This window comes from Channa argus, chromosome 5, assembly GCF_033026475.1.
Source record: "Channa argus isolate prfri chromosome 5, Channa argus male v1.0, whole genome shotgun sequence".
NCBI classification, from domain to species: Eukaryota; Metazoa; Chordata; class Actinopteri; order Anabantiformes; family Channidae; genus Channa; species Channa argus.
Window position 1 is genome coordinate 5,301,086 of NC_090201.1, and position 20,001 is coordinate 5,321,086.

General features: G+C 38.1%; 1 protein-coding gene across 2 annotated transcripts in view; it reads right to left on the minus strand.

Annotated features, from left to right (window-relative positions):
* LOC137128150 (contactin-4) overlaps nt 1–20,001 on the minus strand; it is a 110,811-nt gene that overhangs the window by 52,285 nt on the left and 38,525 nt on the right. For both annotated transcript variants that reach the window (XM_067505941.1, XM_067505940.1), the window contains exon 2: nt 1,279–1,423. In XM_067505941.1, coding sequence (XP_067362042.1) covers nt 1,279–1,339 — 61 coding nt within the window. In that variant the 5' untranslated portion in view covers nt 1,340–1,423. The remainder of the gene's footprint in view (nt 1–1,278; nt 1,424–20,001) is intronic.

The window sequence follows — 20,001 nt, forward strand, 5'->3', positions numbered from 1 at the left end:
ACTACATTTGGTTTCACTAGGATGGATACACAGGAACAGTACAGCATGCACTGCAATGTGCACAACCCTGTATTCTCTCCTCCTCCTAAGTCTGCAGGCTTAGGAGGAGGTAGATCATCCACCAATCCCAAGGTTGTTAGTGTGAGCCCTGGTTCCTCTGGTCACATGTAAAAGTGTCTTGACCAAGGCCCTGAACCCCAACTTAGTTGCTGAACCCAAACTTAGTTGCTCCCCTACTTAGATGCAGCTGTCCAACAGCTGCAACTAGCAGCTCCTCTATCAGTGTGTCTGTGTGGAAATGTAAAGTGCTTTGAGTACCAATAGGTAGAAAAGCGCTATATAAGTGCAGGTTGTTTACCATTTAAAAGAGCTGACTTGAGATGAGATGCTAAATCTATGGAAATGGAAACATAAATACCAATACAAGAGGCTCTAGTCCTAGTGATGTACATTTAAAGGTGATTGTTTGATGACTTCTAAATGGCTGGCTTGTGTTCAGTATTTAGTGTATATGTCAAATGTGGTTGTCGACATTAAATCGAGCTGCATAGAGGGAACTCGTAGTGAGATATTAACACTTTAGCTGCAGCTCCTACAGGTACAAAGGAACTGAAGGATAATATTCTTATTCTTTTCTTCTAGTGGGAAGAGCATACAATAGAATGTCGAACAGAATAAATTAGTGTTCAGAATATAGAGCTAGTGTGGATTTTTATAATGCTTGCCACATTTCATGTAAGTGGCAGCAGCTGGACATAAACTAAGAAAATTGCCTAATAAAACAGGGAGGCATAAAAAGACCAGAGACAATGAATTCTTTCCTTTACATAAGTCTCTTTTCAGATGTAAAATTTAACAGTGAGTCTAGTCAGGTCCTCTGAAAAGAAAATTTAAACTCTGGTTGCAGTTATTTGAGATCAAAATGTCAGTATTATAGTCAGTCTGCAAAATGGCACAGAGCGATTTCACTTTGTGACAACTTCATGCTATTAAACACAAAAACTACAGCACTATATTCAGATGAGTGACTGATACTGGAAACGACTTACATCATAAAACTTAAGTCAAAAGAAAACATTTGCACCATTTTTTGGAAACTGGTTAGTTGTTGCACATATACAAAAGCTACTGGAAGTGTGATACCTTCAGAGACTGCAAGGATTTCATTTTAAATGAAATGATAACCTAAACACGCACAAGAAAAAGGCAAAACCTCCCCTATGACAGATTTATGCATATCAGGTGTGACATGAAAGGCGACTTGACTTGGCATCTTACCAGCCAGGCACTCTTTGAGTGACAGAAGGATTAACAGTTCCCATGGCAACAACATCTTCATTTTCCAAGGTCAAAGATTCTCCTTCTTCCCATCCAGTTGCCAGAGAGTAGAGAATATTTCTTGGGCAAACACTCCTCCGTTTGGCTGTGGAAGAAAAAGGAGAGCAAATGAGCACAGTGGAGATGGGGAGATGGAGCAGTCTACTTCAAGAATTCTGGAAGAAAACAGGGTGGAACTTGAGGAAAATCAGTGAGCCATTAATAATTCATTTAACCAAATAAGCAGAGCCAACATCCCATGCTGAAGGGCCAGCTAGCAGCCAATACATGGGAGCTGATATTTAGTGTACACATACTGCTTCAACGCTATCTCCCAGGAGGCAGTCAAGCCAAAAAAAAAAAAAGAAAAAGAAAAAGAAAAAAACACCCCACAGCAGCAGCTACAGATGAGCAAAACATCCTGCTAAAGGTAATGTTAGGCTTTCTAAGAACTATGGGTTCAACATAATAGAGGTTAAGTGCAAAGTATACATGTAATGTATGTCACAGGGCAGGCAATGGATACAATCAGACAAACTGAGCTGAAGCAGAAACAATAAGGCAGAATAATTCAAACCATTCCAAAGTATAAAAACAGTGTATCTTCTACAGTATGAATGATACCAAGAACTGAAAAAAAAAAAAAAAGCTTTAACTTATTAAATTACATTCCGTGTACTATTATTCAGAGTCTGTTTTTGGATTTGAGCCCTTTGTTGAAAGCTTTTACGATCAATACTTCTATGTTACCAATGGATCAAATGTGTATGGTAAAAGACTCACTAATAGTGATGAACTATGGATGTATTGCTGGATATGGCGCCACAACTCAGCCTCGCTGCCAATTTGTCCCAGTGCAGATGCAGCAGGAAGCTGTTTTCAGTTAACGACAAGATGGGGAACATAGTGAAACTTTTATCACCTAGAGAAGCACATTTTTGTAGCAGAAGAGTCTAACGTTGATGATAAATTACAGTTAATAAAATATGGGTTTTGTGCCCAAGTCTTGATTCATGTACTGTACCAATCTGAACACTTTGTGACTATTAGCTCATATATTGAAAGAAACAAGATCTGCCTTGTGTAAAAGTATGTAAAGTATATATCCCAAACCAGTCAATGCATAATGTTCTCTTACATGACTATCTGATTTGGTGTGCTGCACACTGTGAACCAACTGCCATGAGCTACTACGCACTAGTTAAATTCCAAACTTATACAGAAAGTAGGGCAACATGAAAATGGTTAATATTTAATTATTTTGTAGCTTCTGTTATTACTCTTTGTCTTAACATCTATGAGCATAATCATGCTCTCATTTTATCGTTTCCACAATACACTGGGGAATGCAAACAGGTAACTGTCCCAGCCACTGAAGATTGCTGCTCCCAGTGCAGAGACAGCCACATTCTCCTGTTGCCTGAGAATCTGTCACAGCACATTGTTATCAGCTATCGCATCAATTATATGTACTGTCTTGTTATTGGTAATTGTAAATGTACATATGTAATTGTAATTGTTATCATGTTTTGTGCTTTCATGTGTGGTTGGTGTAAATGTAAATGTAAAGGGTGTGTGGCTATTTCTTTTGTAGGACTTGGAGCATACAGACATACTTTTTTTTGGTGCAATATCAAATTAAGCAGCAAAACTGAAATATCCTAGTAATAATAAAGATAAACTTCTGAATGAAGTTCTGACTTTTCAGAAAATGGACCACACTTTTATTTAAACAGCTAAATAAAAATATACCAGCAGATACTGTATTAGCGTAAATGCACCCAGCAAAACGCAGATGGCATTCAGTAGCACAAAGGGACATTAGTGGCAGAACTCTGTATTGACATGGTGTTCAGTTTATCAGTCTGTCATTGCAGTACACTGAAACAAATCACTACTCTTCCTGGTGGATAGATACAGCATTGAAGGCTTCTGGATCCCATTCCAGCCAAGGACAAACCGGGGACCTGCCACAGATCAGCCGAAGTCCTGTCACAGAACGGCCAGCAATTAAGGTGGCTGTATCTCTTACACTGTGGTGGCTTAGCCTATATAAAGTACATATGTTTACATGGCAATTAATTAGTTGTTTCCTCAGTAAGAGAACTAGAAAACTTGATGGTTCTTAAGCAAGCAACTTTTGCAGTTACAGTACAATTTTAAGCACATTCGTGGACATTTAGTGAACGACTGATGACAGTGATAATAATAAAATATCATGTGCCTTAATGTGTTGTGTGTCGCATTCACTCCCGCTGCTGTAACTGTTGACTGTTGTAGTAGCACACTCATTTGGCTGCTTGTCACAACTATCTTCCTGTTGTTTGCACCTGTCCCCTGTCTCATTTCTCTCTCTGTGCCACATCAGTTCCAAAACCTGTGAGCAAAACATGCTATTCACTTTAGCTCTTGGATAAAAGGTCGGGCTCCTATAGCAAATATCTTATAGCAAATGAACATAAACCTGTCGGAAGATATTGCCAAGTTAAAGTTTTTAACATCTAGTGATGCAGGTCAATCGTTCAGTTTGAGGCTTGCACGGAAATTTGTGATTATTAAATGAGAATTATTTGTGCAAACATCTGTTAGCTCTCATAAAAACACACAAAGTTCACCAACAGCAGTTTTTCGTTGTGCTTTTCTGTCTGACGTCATGTAGTAAATTGCTGTGGACAGATGAATGTCACAAAACAAGACGACCGACTAATTGTGAAAGAAAGAAGGAAGAGAAAGCATTGTAGGCCGTGTAAGGAGTGAAGCTAATTCATTCTGCTTTAAATTATTTATTCTAAGAGGGCACAGTACTGATCATCCGAGATTCGTCCTGTCAGTCATCATTATTGATTTGGTTTCCATTTTTTTTAACCTTTTGCCTTTTTGTCTGACTCTCTGCCCACACTGATGTCATGAGTCTCAATCAAATGTGGAAGAGTTGATCAATAATGGGAGAGTTGGTTGATGTCTTCGCTTATAAGATCCATTTGGTTGATAGATTTGCCTGTTCTGAAGAAAACCGTCAAAGGAACTTTATCCATCTAACAACAGAAACCACATTCTTTTGACCTACTTAGGCCTCAGAGACATGAGTTGTTCTTTTCCTTCTATAAGCTTCTTTGCCTCGTGCTATTCTCAGTCTCTTCTGAGTCAAAGGTACAGTAATTATATGTTGTTTAAGGCCCTGGATGAATAGGTGCTAAGTGAATGACACAGGGCTGCATATATGGTAATTACATCTTGATGTAAGGCTTTTATTTTGGGCTGTGAGAAACTTTAAATCAATGTGAAATGTTTTCCAGACATTTTGTCAAGATGCCTATCTGCAATCAATACTGTTATAGGCCAGCACCTGAAAGTAATTCCAAATCAATATGTTTTAAAATTCACATTTGCTTGCCAAGCACCATGTGAGCAGAAGAACCCAGAACAAGTCAAATCAGACACAAATGAAAGCACGGAGAAACTTGCATCTTCAAAGTGCTCTCGTGGGTTTGACTGACAGCTACAAATAGCCGTCTTCGAGAAAGTCTGAGGTTGTTCCTATTGACCAAACTGATCTGATAATTATGTCTTTGCCATTTTGAGCTTGAATTTGAGCGTCAGTAATCTAGAAGCTTTCTCATTACGGCGCGATCAGTAGATCTACAGTAACTGCACTATTTGACGTACAACTTTAATGTGATGCCATAATAACTACATTAATACCTATTCATTCGTCCTGTGAAGTAAGGAGAGATCATTCTCTAAAATGAAGATACTAAATGAGAGCTTAAAGCCATTGGTATTTAGTGGATTGTGCAGATATAGGAACATTTACAGTCCATTGCAAAGGTTGTCTAACAAGCCCCTGCAGCCTTAAGTCATTAGTACGTGCTCTGCCCAATGATCGATGTTAATTTATGTTCTCTGTAGTCAGCTGTCCACTTCCACTTTCAAGCTGATCAACTTAATTTCATCTACTTGCAAGCACGTGCCTCTTGTTCATTTAGCATTCAAAGTCAGACTCAAGGACCCTGACTGCATTTAACTATAGACAGTGGCTATTATGCACAGTGCGGAAATGCATAGACCACAATCCCATAAGGTATAGAAAGTGAGGGAGCTGGCACTGTTCCCTGTCAGATAGCAGAACTCTGTTTTAATGATGCATAGGTCTTTGGCATCCTTGGGGAGATTGTGTTTCTTGGTCACAGTCCAGAAATTTAAAGTAGTTGCTTGTGATCCCCATGATTAATTTATATACCCTAGAAAAAAAAAACACAATGGTAATAATTCTTGTGGCCAGCGGATGGTGGTCGCAGGTGTTGAAAATACAAAATGGGATGAGGCCAAGCTAATGGTGCCTGGAAGGAAAACTATCTGTCAGGGATAATCCCTAATACTGTAACACCCTGGCATAGATAATGTGCGAACCCCCATCCCCCGCGCCCGCCTCTCTCACTAGCCCGTGATATTGAGATAGCGGCGGTGAAGTGATTAAATGAGGAATAGGTATTGACACGGATAAATGTATGTATTCAGAGTGAAGTATAGCCCGGTTTCATGTTTAGTGATGATAAGCTTCCCACTCTGGAACAGCCAAACTAGGCTGAGAAAAAGAGTGGAGGGTGTCCCATGAACTCTGGTGAGCCGTGTTCCACTTCATTATGCTCTGAGTAATTGGTTAAACACGTGACTACAGAAATTAAGGTCAGCAGCCTTGTAAGAGGTAATTAACTCTTTTTCCCCCCTTTTTTTTTGTATTTTTTTGGGGGCATGTATTGATAAACGCAGCATTCAGCATTACATAGACTCTCATACACAAAAACCTGATGCCACATTTTTTATTTGTTGAGCAAAAACAGCCTGGAAATATTTCTTTTTGTGCATTTTAGCAATTATTTATTAAAAGAATGGTCCTATTACTTATAATAATCATATTACTGTACCGGCTTCAGACAGCATTGTCTTATCTCGGAGGTTGCCAGGCTGTGAGTAACCAGGAAAGCTTCTGATCTCAGATAACAGTCCATCTTAAACCCAGTCAGCCACAGGGGAGCACAAGCAGTGCTGCAGCTCAGGTGGCAGACTGTCACTCACCGTGCAAGTGCACATTAGACATTGACTAAGAGAAGAAGGAGAATATTGAAAGCCAACATTCTGCCAGTCCAATACAGACTGAGCAAACAGAACTATACGTGCAGTCTGGAAAGAGCAGATGAATACCTCAGATGTGTGGTAATTACTTATCAATGCTTAATAAAAGAAGATACAAAGATCCTGAGCTGTGTTCTGTCAGCTTTTGCTGGGAGAGGGCTACTGTATGTCTCTCCGCAGCAGAAATATGAACAGCCTCCTATTGCATCATTTGCATGCTTATAACTGAAACTGCAAATAGTCCTCATTTCTCGATTACAGTCGAATACATGTATTCAGTAGCCTCACAGCAGGGAAACTCCTCTCTAAAGCCCTAAATGTCTGCTTGCTGCTGTCCTTAAAACAACCCCAAGAATATTTGTACAAGCAGCTTGTTATGAACAAAAAAGGTTTTGAACAGGAGACAAAGCCCTCTGCTTGCTGTAGTAACTATGATGGCACCAAGGAAAAAGACTAGTGACATACAGCAGTTATAATATTACAATATTAGACTGTTACAATAAGGTGCTTTAACCTAACAAGCTAAACAGGCCAACTGAGAGGGTCTGACCCATAGAATCTTATGACCCACAGAAGCATCTCTAGGCACAAAAATGATGGCTTAGCATATCCAACCTTTGTTGTCATGGAAACAATCACAAGCATCCAGGCACAAATATGGCACCAATGTGGTTTTGTTCTGTCGAGGCACCAAAAATAACTTGGTTAGATTTAGGCACAATGACAGCTTGGTTAGGTTTAGTAAAATAAATCCTGTTTTGATTCAAAATGGCTACCTACTTAATTGTATCTGACTTCCATTGTGATTGCTACAATTATATATGTGTGGTTAATCTTGTGGAATGATTGTAGATTGTCAAATGTCAGCCTCTGGTGGGAAAGTGAATTTTGTGAACCATTCATACACCTGCCTGCTTCCAATGTTAACCTTCTGACTCTGTAACTGTGCCACCAAACTGTCTCCTTTGCTAGTAGTGTCATAATTACAAAGGCCACTAAAGGTTGCCTGACTATTTATATGCCATATCAAAGGGTAAAGGAAACTACAACCTTCTGTATATGAATGTTGAAGTTGGAAGACTTGTTTCATAAATCAATGAGTTCACTATATTAGGCCACATTTGTTTATTGGAGATATATATAAATATATATATATAAATATATATATATAAATATATATATATAAATATATATATATATATATATAAATATATATATATATATATATAAATATATATATATATATATATATATATATATATATATATATATATATATATATATATATATATATATATATATATATATATATATATATATATATATATATATATATATATATATATATATATATATATATATATATATATAATCAACAACTGTCAGCTTGTCCCTTCCTGGGTCGCCCTAGTATAATGTGTTCTGTTGATTAGGTTGATTGACCTTGTTTCGTTGATTAGGCTTCCTTTGTTTTTGGATTTTTAATGCCGGATGCCCTTCCCGCCGCAACCCTCCCATTTTGGCCATCCAGGTGGCCCTTTATGGCAGGGTGGGATTCGATCCCGTGGCTTTCTGCATCCCAACCTAATGCTCTATACCCATTGAACCACCAGGCCCTCTAACATTTTTTATTCTAAAGTCAGAAATAATGACGGTACAAAAACCTACAAATCTTAGCTCACAGTGAAGGTCTGAAGAGGCAGTGAACAATGAATGGGAAGGTGGAAATTCACACCAGGCACTATAACATTTATTTACACCACAAACTACTAGATTTCTGCTACTTGTAGCTGGGTTCAATTCAGTTGCATTCTCTCTGCCTCATACACACTGAATTGAGTTCTGTATTTCAACATGTGGACATTCACATTACTGAATGCCTTTGCCTGTTTAGGCTCAATCCTAATATTGATTATATGTCACGTATAATGATTAATACATCATAGAAAAGCAGAACACAGACAAACATGTTTAAAGCATCTCAATCATAATATAGAGTATACATCACATACTGTATAATGATCCATCTTTCATCGAAAAGCAGAATAGACAAACACATATACAGCACCTACCCACACACACACATTTTGAGGAAGAGAAGATTACTGTATGCTACAACTGCCTCTCTAACTGGAAAAAACACCTATACTCACAGTCATTTATATCATGTAATAAATCACAAAGCACAAAGGAAGTAGCATGTGCTTGATATTTCCTTCCCAGCCAAGACACAGGAAACTGTTTGACCAGCTGAGGGGGAGAAAGGAAGAAATGGAAAAAAGAAGCATTGACAGTTCCTGTAACAATAATCGAAAGACACAAGGACTGAAAGTCAGTTTGTAGGAAGGACACAATCAGCAACACTACCTTCAATTATGGCATGGGATGGTGCTGGATTAATAAATACTGCTGTCAGTGATGAAAATGCAGATTGAGGTTCGGTTAGAAATATTAAAATATGCAGAAATAACCTTCAAGCAAACGCAGCTGTTGAAGCCCGTGGTAAAATGTTTTCTCTGGGATAGGATTGTGATTACATTTTATTAAAATAATGTTTTTTTCTGGTGGCAACAGTGGTGTTAAACCAACAATTCATCCTTGAATCAAATGCAGTTTTGTGCAGTATGTGTCTCAGCATTAAGACACAGAGATCAGTAATGTCATTTTTGTCGATTACATGTAGTCAATCAAAATGCATAAGTCCAACTGCTCTAATTGTTAAATCGTATTAGCTCCAAGGACACACTCATATATACAATATATCAACTTTTATGTTAAAATATTAATCTATTTTACACTGTTGCCCCCAGATGTACAGTATGATGCTTTAATGCTGCATAAATTGCAGGAAACTGAAATTATGTCAGCTTTATGAATCATTACTATAAATATGTAAAGCTGTCATAGCCACCTCTGTTTAGAAACGAAAAATTGCTGAAGCCACTGTGAAACAGTGAGGGGCCACTGCAGGAAACAAATTGGGACCCCAGTGGGATCATATAACTCAGCCCCATTGTTGGCCTGCAGCAGGCCTCAGAATGCTGGAAGTCATGGTATAACTGCTAATCCTCAACTTGGGTGAACACTAGCTCCTTTTCTTGGCTATTCACTGTCTTCATACACTAACTCCTTGAATTGCTGAGTTTCTAGAAATAGAGTCAGTAGGTGCAGGCACTATAGACTTCTTAATCATTCCTTGCTCCTCATTTAACACTCTCATCTTTTAACTGAGCTTCACTGTGTCAGCAGCTGCGACCCATTTCATGGGTAGCCTCCTTCGAAGAATCAGGACTACAAAGGTATAGTCCTGCTATGTCTGAAAGGCTACTGTGCTGCACAGCTTTGCCTCCACTCTAAGTGCAGTGACAGACAGTGCATTCAAAGGATTACCATATTATTATATAGGACATGTGCTGTAGGAACAAACATTAGTCCCACTTTTCTGAATATGGAAATGTGCTTCTCCAAAAGATAACATTTATTAGGAAAAAGAAAGTCAGATATCACAAACACGTACTTCCAGACACACACCAAAACTAATCATAATGACCTGAATGTCTGCACTGGCCCCATAGAAGCCATTTACTCAGTGTAATTTGGTTTCCAGCAAGACAGACTCCAGCAGAGCTATCACAAAAAGACTGATTGATTCTGCAGGTGGAATACATGGTAAACATCAGTGAGAAATGTGTCCTTTCCTTGAGAAAAGCGAATGGTAAACATTTTTACACTAAGGTAGACTTTTGGGAAAATGGCTAGCTGGTCTTACGCATTATGAGCTGTGCTTGAGGAAAACATAAAACTTTGCTATGAACAGCTTCCTCTGGGAACCTATCTGGGAGACTGGAAACTTTTACAGAGGTGGAATGTATTAGAAATCAACAGTAACTTTGCCAAAAAATGAAACATGCACACCGATGAATGTTGTAGTTGATGTTAGTATTATTAAAAACAGTCTGTATAACAGGTTAGGGCCATCTGTGACATATTTCAATATGATGTTGACTTGATTGCTGATTTCATGTACCTGCATTTTCACATTTTTAGAGATTGCTTTCTTTAATAAAGAACGGCACCTGTGGAAAACTTTATAACCACCCTACTCTGTAGTAGTACTCAGAGTATAGCTCATAGTTTTGTTTAAATGTCAGGTTATATGTATGTCTTCACTTTTAGCAAATAATATAAATCTGGCTTGAAGTCACGGTACACTACTAAGCCAAATAAGCCAATAAATGGTCCAAAACATGGACAATGTATTTGAAAGAAGATACAAACTGTCGTCTCTCATATTAAGAAGTGTTTTTTGTCTCCCTATGGAGACTTTGTTGTTTTTAAATACTGTCTATAGCTGCTAGGCCTTGCCAAATCCCCAAACACAGTAATGATTAACCTGGTGGCCTACTGATGGGTGGTAGGTGGTCCACTGAACCAAAACAATGACCATAATTACGCTGGAATCAGAATGCAGGTGGACAGAAACAGAACTCTAATTAAATATTTCAATGCTAATGTTGCAACATGACTCCAAAATACCTCAAAACTCTTTCCATCACATGTTGGCAAAATAGATCATACCCACAGATATTTCTGTGAAACATCTGTTAGTCTGTATAAAAATGGCTGACAGAGAACTTACGCCAGATGAACCTGTTTTTTGGTTGGTTGGTTTTTTTGGACAGACAAATAGCTTTTGGGCTTTTCAAATGTAATTTTTTTGTGTTGTGAGGAACTCAAATGAAATTCAAGCCACCTTAGTGAATTTGCTGTGGCAGCAGAGCTGCAGACATGGACATGTCTAAACCCAAACACCTAAACCAAAACTGTCTCTGTTGGGGACAATAGAGGCCAAACCATGACAAATACCTTAATCAAATACACTGAGGGTAAAGTAATGCAGCTCTTTTCTGTGAAGTGCTTATACAATGGCATTGCAACAAACCCGCTGAGAGGACAAAGTCACAAAGAGACAAAAGTGGAACATTATACGTGTCTGTGCAAACAATGAACACAAAAAGGAGTAGAAGACAACACACTACACATTTGAATAAATTAACATGGTTACATTACAATACATTATTTGTGAAACTAGTATTTCTTTGTTCTGGATGCCTTATGTATTAGGTTTATAATTGAAAGAACGTCATTACATAATGTTTGAGTTCTCCCATAAATCCAGATGGATTAAGATACCACACAGACTTTACAGTAGAGTAGGTGCTTCTGTCTGTTGTAGTCTCATCAAAACATAAGAAAGACTGGACAGACAGTAGCTCAGCAAGTTGATATTATTATATAACAAATGATAGATGAACTGTGAAACAGAGTCTCGTGGTTTTAATTGTTCTAGTTAAACCTGCTCTACAGTTTTGGACTTAATTTGATGTAAATTTTGCATCATAATGCCCCAAACATTTGCAATGGGTTAAAGATCTGTACTGCAGGGAGGACAGTTTAGCAGAGAGACTCTTTTAATACTGCTGCTGTGGAGTGTTGTAGCACTCGTGAATGTCTCTCTGTGTTGGCCCTGAGATAGACTGGCGAACTGTCCAGGGTGCCCCCCCTCCCCCCTCTTGCCCAATGACAGCTGGAATAGGCTCCAGCCCCCCTGCAACCCTGAACGGGGCAAGCAGTTGCAGATAATGGATGAATGGATTGTGTTGCTGAAAGCGTTGTTGTATATGTTGCTCCAAAATCTGTATTTACCAGGCAAGTTACCCATGCTATGTGCATTAATGTGCCCCAGACCATCAAAGATGTGGTTTTTAATTGTGTTCTGATAACAGGGGTCAAATGGTTTCTCTCCTCTTCAGCATGAAGGACACAGTATCCATGTTTACCAAAAAAGAATTTTAAATGTTGACTTGTCCGACCACAGGAGCACTTCACCTCTATTTTAAATGAGCACGGGCTCAGAGAAGCAGCAGTGTTTCTGAAGCTTGTGTATAAATTGCTGTTTTTTTGTGTGGTAGAGTTTTAACTTGCATATGTGGGTGCAGTGATAAACTCTGTTCAAAAGAGATGCTCTCCACTACAGAACCATGCTGATGACCCAAAGAGCCATGGCCATTCAGTGGCCATTGGTTTTTGGCCTTGTCCCTTGCATACATAGATTTTTTTAGATAGTCTGTATGATAATATAAACAGCAGATGATGGACATTATTCTCAAGGTGTTGGACACAGTTTTTTTTTTTATTGGTAATTCTGAAAGATTCAACTTATTTTTATACCCAGTCATGATAGTGACCTTTTGCAAATTAACCTCATTAGTTGTAAGATGTGTCCCAAATATTTCAAAAAGCGTTGTTGGTAAATTTAAAATGAGCAGATATATTTTCTTAATTTTTCTGACATTTTTGAAATTTTAAAATTCTCTGGAAATGGGGTTTGTGCTCTAAAACATTTACACATAATTAAGGCAGATAAGTAGCAGTTACAGAAATGCACTGTACATTTTTAAAAGTAATATATCTGGTTTTATTTTTTGCAAGTGATTGCGTAATAGCATTCATTTGCCCTATCAATAAAATCACAGGTTCTATGATTAGTGGACAGCCTGCTCCACCTCCTAAGCCACAGTTCCCCCCTTCAAATTGTTTGCAAAGCTGCTCAAAATGTGGACATACACGCTCATTCTGCTGTTTACAGTACAACAAGCATTTTTCATATGGTCTTCACTTTAATGCTCACTCAGTTGCTTATCACTGTGTGTTTCCCTCCACTGAATAATCAAGCTTAGATTTGAAATTACATCAGACTTGTAGCTAACGGTGGAGAAATAAGTTAGTTAAATGATCAACAACATTCATAAATGAATAAATGCGGGCGGACAACGTTGACTGTAAAGCTGTTGCGTGTTGTTAATTCAAAGGGGATCAATCACATTAATTGCCTCTTCATCTGGTCAGGCTCCCATGTTGCCATTTGGGGATTTTGTGGTTAGAGAGACTTCCGGGAGATGACATGATGAGGCTAATCTACAACCTACCAAACTTTCTGAATGACAAGAAAAAGAAAAAAAAAGAAAAAGAAAACTCTTTAAGATAAAGTCCCTTGAAAATTTTCTTTACCTGTCACAGGAGCAAAAGTTCTCCAGCTACGACTTGAAAAAGACTTAATTAGCACTTCTACACCTAACCAAGATTGGAGCAAAGAGATTTTGGCAAAAAAATAAAAATAAAACTGTCTCATTTTAACGTTTGGAAGCATAGAGTTGTGATTCTGCATGTGCTTTAAAGCCAGAATGCAATTACACATTCAAAAACATTGTGCAATCAATCACAATCACAAACAATCAGCATCTCCTTGAACACAACATTATGGAGATTCAACCTATAGCAGACTTCGCACTCGCTGTTGTAAACATTGTGTGTCTGGTCAGTCTGGCAGAGAAACAAACTCTCTATGGAAGTAATGCATTTTATGATTCTGGCAGGAGCAACAGGGGGTTCGCTTTGAATAAGTGTAAGACCTGAGTAGTTAACATGTACAAGCAAATGCCACGGCTTTCCAGACATGAATTACAGAGACTTCATCACCACAAAACCCATAGTCCAAGCACCCAGACACAAATAAATTCATAAATAAGTAAGTGATAAATCATAGACAATATTGGTTACTTTTTCACTGTCTCAGGTAGAAATGTACAGTATTAGATAATTTTCTTTTCTGTGTCTGGGTTACCATCCTTTCAGGCAATATTATTGTGATTTATCAGAAAACTACGTTCATGATGTATTGCTCTGTCGTCATTCATCTGTGTCCTTCCTTGTGTCCAGCAGGTAATTTATAATGTATGTGACGCTGCAAACAATCACACTAAAGCCTATATATAAGATTCTGTGTTCCCAAGCTCCCAGACAATGTGCTGGAGATTGTTTCTCAGAAAGCTACTGATATATCACCCTTTTTTTTTTGGAGATCAAGATGAAATTCTCAATAACGACATTATTCTTACTGCCATCGGTGTAGCTTTTGGGAAGTCAGCCCAAAATGGTATAAGATATGTTGTAGAAGTTGCAGGTTTCTCTCTAACTCTGCATGCATTGAACATTTATTTCAGCCACTTCTCTACTCTACATGCTCAGGTATCGCATAGCCTGTTGAAAACCTCACTAAGTGCCCACAGCAAGAGTCACATTACAGCAGCTGTACAGATTATGAATGATAGCGAAACTCTTCACATTCACTAAATTGCCACAAATTAATAATTCATGGTTTCACATTTAAGGTCTCCAAATATTCAACAGTGTTGCATCGGGCCTTTTTTTCCTCCAAATGGCTGTTTCCCATACAAACAATGGATTTGACGCAATGACTTTTGTGGCTTAATCAGTGCAAAGACAAAGAGAGAAAACATAAATTCTCTGTCTCTGAAAATGATGTCAGCTGAAAGAAAGAAACACAAAGAGACCTAAATTCATCAGCCAAAAATAATTTCTATTAATCTTTGGATGTATGAGATGTTTTTTTTATCAAATATACAGTGTAAGTTGTCAATCATAATAAGTATGCTCTTACAGTTCTACATGTTTCCTACAAACATTTACTGAATTTTTATATTGACTAAAAGAATAAACCACCCACAGGAAACTGTGCTCACAAGAGTCAGTATCATTGTTATCCTCATAATTCACACTCTGGCCTGCAGATATGTGACACATGAACCCTGCTGATCTTATCTGCATAAGCACCAACCTGCCTGAGGGTTCTGCGTATTCAAATTTTGATTCAGCTTTTATGCTTGGAAGAAATCACCAGTTTGGAGTAGCAATGCAGAGGTGGTACCATCTTTTGCTGTTCTTAGTTATGTAAAGTGTAGTATAACACATCTTATATACCTCAGTAAGTTACTTCCTACTTTCCATGACAACTTCTTATTAGCCCATAGATGTGGCTAAGCAGGTCCTTATTCTAGTTGCCAGTAGGCACAGTAGGTTATTATCACAAAGGTGGTTTACCCCTTTCCGACTAACAGCACACGAACAATACAAAACAGTTCCTGCTTTTATACTGTACCTGTCCCCAACCAAAATAAGGCCAACAAACACTAGATGTGACTTACACCTCAATGAATTCTCAGTAACAGATAACTGACTGAAAGAATAGCATAACAGTCAAATCCACTGCTAAATTGAAACTCCAATAACCTTGATTGTTCTGCATTTGTTATAACTAATTTAGTCAGATCTCATACTGAAAACCAGCAGAGGAATCACAAGAGCAATTAAAGTGAAGTTAATCAAGTCTAATCTTTGTAATTATCACTTATAATCAGGGCATGGCATCAACACCCACCAACCCGCCAAGTGCGGGCGGATTTCAACAGTGGTCGGTAACAGTCACTCCCACTAGCCACTATAGCAGGTTGAATTTCGTATATATTTTTTTAATTGAAGTCTCAAGAGTCATCAAAAATAATTGCAATGTCACACTAGAACACTACAACTCCCATGAGCTCCACCTGCACACAGCATTTGCTCAATGGTGGAGCCTTTTGCCTTGCACCTGTGACACATGAGACTTTAAAAAGGACGTCTCTGTGGAGAACATGGTGGACATGTGGTGGCACATAACAAAATCCAGAGATGTCAAACCTGTCACAGTAATTACATTACAACTTATCACATGCTATATGGACATGTGTTTTCGCTGACCTTGTTATAATGCACCTTAGGCTGAATGCTGTGTGACAGATGCTAATCAGCTGATTGAAGATTCCTCTGTTCTTTAAAATTGGGATAATAGTGGGAGTGGACATTTCCTCTCTTTTTGTTGTAATTGGACAGTAACTGGATCATTTCCCTTTGTGTGTGGAGTTCACATTAAAAGAAATACCAGTGTAGAATCTGATGTATCTTGCGGGCAAGGTGCGTTCAATGCCAGTACAAAGTGTAAGTCATCTGTGTTTCATCAGTAAGCAGCTGTGCGAGGCAGTTCACGAACAGTGTCACCGCCACCGTCTGATAGTGAAGACAGCAGGAAGCAAAAGTGTTTTCTGTTTGATAGCAAAGACAGCAGGAAGCAAAAGGCTCAATTATCTTCCCCACACATCTACTGTAGCGGCGCTGAAACCTGCTCATTAGAAGCCATTGCCGCTTTCTGTTACAGTGGATGAATCAACACAAACTTTGAGACTCTGGAAAACTTTCATATTCAACAATGAAATACAATTAGTCTTCCCACTACTACTACATGTTTAAAATATTCATATTTATGGAATGAATCCAAACCTAGACTTGAAATAAAAAAAAAAAAACATGTATTTTTTCAGTTCTCTATAAATGGTTGAATTTCTATTAAACTCTTGTTTATAGCATGACCCTACATGAACAAGTGCAGCTAGTTCTAGTGCCCCCAACAGGCTGAAACAAACGTCCTAACGGGTTTACTTGTGCTTTGAACAAACCATCATCATCTCAAAGTTTACAATAACTGCACACTCCATGTGACTTGTGTGGAAATAATAAATCCAAGGACATCTTTGTAAATACTCCTATTACTCAGAGGTCTACTGCGTAAGGCTGACTAGCACTTTTACTGTTTAAAAAGTCAAGCAACCAAATGATGAAAATGCAATAACAATTATGCCAAAATCAGCCCATTTTTTAAGGCCTCTGTGAGGCACACTGAAATGGAAATGAAAAGAATATTTTGGTAGGCACTTATATTTTATCTCCAAGGAAAAAAAAAAAAATGAAAGTCAAGACGTGCTCAGGAAAAGAAAAAAGCTGTCCACTGAAAATGACTGTTTTTAGTGCAGTGCAATGACAGCCCTGTGTGTGACATAAAAAACCACCAAAACAAATTGTAATAAAAAAAAATACTAAATTGCTCATAAATTGCTGATGCACATCATCACACCGTACAGTATCATCACGTTCACTCAGGCTTCTGTCGACACTATCTGGCCGTCTTGCTGGCTGGGCAATTGTAGCTGTCAGTCACTTGAGTAATGTGGGAGACAGATTTGGTGTTTCAGACAAGTGTGAGGGATTTTATCATTTGTCCTCCACTAGGTCACAAAGCAAATGGCTAATTTTAGTAAAGGTAGGTAATAAATGATGAGGTTTTTTTTTCTTGACAAGGCTTTAACTGAGCATCTTTGTAGAAGAAAATCTGATTCTCCCCAGTGGTAAACTGGGATCCAGCCTAAAAGGATTTTTCTCCAACTGGGAGCCTCACACAGAGAAAGACTTCATTGGCAAATTTTATATAGCTCCATTAAAAAATAATAATAATAATAATAATAATAACTTCTACTGTTGAATCTTTGAAACTCCTTCTTGGAAGAAGCATGATGAAGGGAGAAGATTGCTCTCAGTTCACAAAAGATTTGAAATGTCAATCACAGTGAGAACCTGAAGAAAGGAGCTGTACACCCCCGCTTTGAGCTAACATAGATTATATTTATGTCCTTTGTTGGAGTCTTTAACAACAGCTCTTTCATGTGCATTTGCGGCAACGTTTCGATCGAATAGTCACACATCTATTAACTTTCTGAGAGAGAGATTTTCAACATGAAAGATTAGAGCTCTCAACCTGTGCAAAAGCTCAAGTCTAAATTTAATTTGTGCGGATGCGGAGGCCTTTAAAGCTTCTTATCATAGCAAAGGCCAATGGATTTGGGGGTCTAAGAGACGGTCAACATCAACTGATAGCAGCCCACACATATAAACACACACACACTCAGCATGAGTGCACATGACTTGTTGTCTTTAGAAATAAAACAAACAAGGTGATAGAGTTACCGCCTCGTGCTTGTTTGTGTCAGATGCAATGAAATTTCCTACATGGATTCCAGAGACTTTGAAGACAATAGGACAGATAGGAGGTGCAGGTGACCTTGGCGTTTGACTACTGACCACCAGAATCTAATCAAAGTGGATGTTTGTGCCAAATTTAAAGACATTCCCTGAAGGATTCCATGGATGCCTGCGTTCACAAGAATGAGCTGCGCGTAGGGATGAACGTATGGACTATTAGTGATGTGCACACCTGTTCTAGGATTGATTCATATATTAAAAGATTCATATCTAAAGAATTGGTAATTTGGGGTAAATATGTCTGTTATCATCATCAAGGCACCTGTATAAATCAACTGCTGTAGTCTCAATAATACGTCTCTTACTTCTCCCCTGTCACATGCAAACTATGGCTCTTGTAAATAAGAGCCCTATATATATATAACAGTTGCAGTAACACGGAGTCAAAAGGATTATTATACATCAAATTTAGTAAATGCATGAGCCGCTGAGAACTTTGTTAAATCTTCACAATACACAACTTCACAATAGTGTGGTGAGCAGCGGTTTGACGAGGTCAAGGAGATGAAAGGTGCTGCTAGGGTCAGACAGACATGTCCATGAATCCTTTGGAAGTTTCAGCAACATCTAGGTACAGGGATGATTTGTAGCTATGGTGATCTTTATTCTTTATTGTTCATGTTGATTAGGCTTAAGTTTGTGTTTTCATGGTTTCATGATTTTCCTTACAACTGCAGAAGGACATCCTGCAGTTGCAAGGGTATATATCATATATTTAACACACATATATATAACATAATATATTTGAACAAATAATAATGGTTGAATTTAATTTCTTTTTAGCAATAACTGCCTGAAAAATCTGTGACATTCCACTTTCCCCCCCCCAAAATTCACGTGTATGTAAATTGATCATGCACTCCCACCCAGGTGTGATTTGACCTGTCATATAAATATACACCTACATTTACACAAACATTTTCTGACCTTGAAATCTGCTTTACAGAAGTACTGCAAACTACGCTTCTGGTCTTATCTGCAAACTCTGGCAGATTGAGCTCTGTTCATTTACAAATGATAACTATTTAAATATTATATGATTCACTGTACGACACATTTCTCCTTCTGAAGGCAGCAGGGCACATGTGATGTTGGATTACACCCCACCATCCTAATTAAATCAGGTACAAATGACTAAGTAATGCTATAAGATAACCACGTACGTTTACACTCATGACAACAGAACAGACTCGGCTTTGTTCTTGTTATGCACGTTCTGTAGCTCAATAATTCTGCATGACCTGACCCTATTCCTAGTTTTATGAACATTTGATCAGTAATGCAGGTTTATTCTTGAAAAATGCTACAATGCAAATACTGTTGTTGGCCATTACTGTCACAATGTGATGTTAGTGTAGAAATGAAACCGAAAAGCATGAGATCACATGCGTCAACAGCCTCATCTATTCATTTATATACATATTACTTGTAGCTAAGGTGTCAATATCAGCCAAGCAGTGATTACTGGAACCTGTATTCTTATTATGAAATGCTGTTTCAGTGCTATTTGCAATCTCAAATAGGTCTCAGATCATGGCTTTATGTCTTTAGAATCAGCTTTAATTGCCAAGTCCAAGTACAAGGAATTCAGTGTGGTCCTCTTTGACAAGAAACATAATAAAGCAGTAATAGTAACAATAAGAACAGTAAGCAGAGAAAATGTGTGTGTGTTTTGCGTAGTAGTCTAACTTACTTGTAGCAGACTGATGTGGACAGAACACAGCA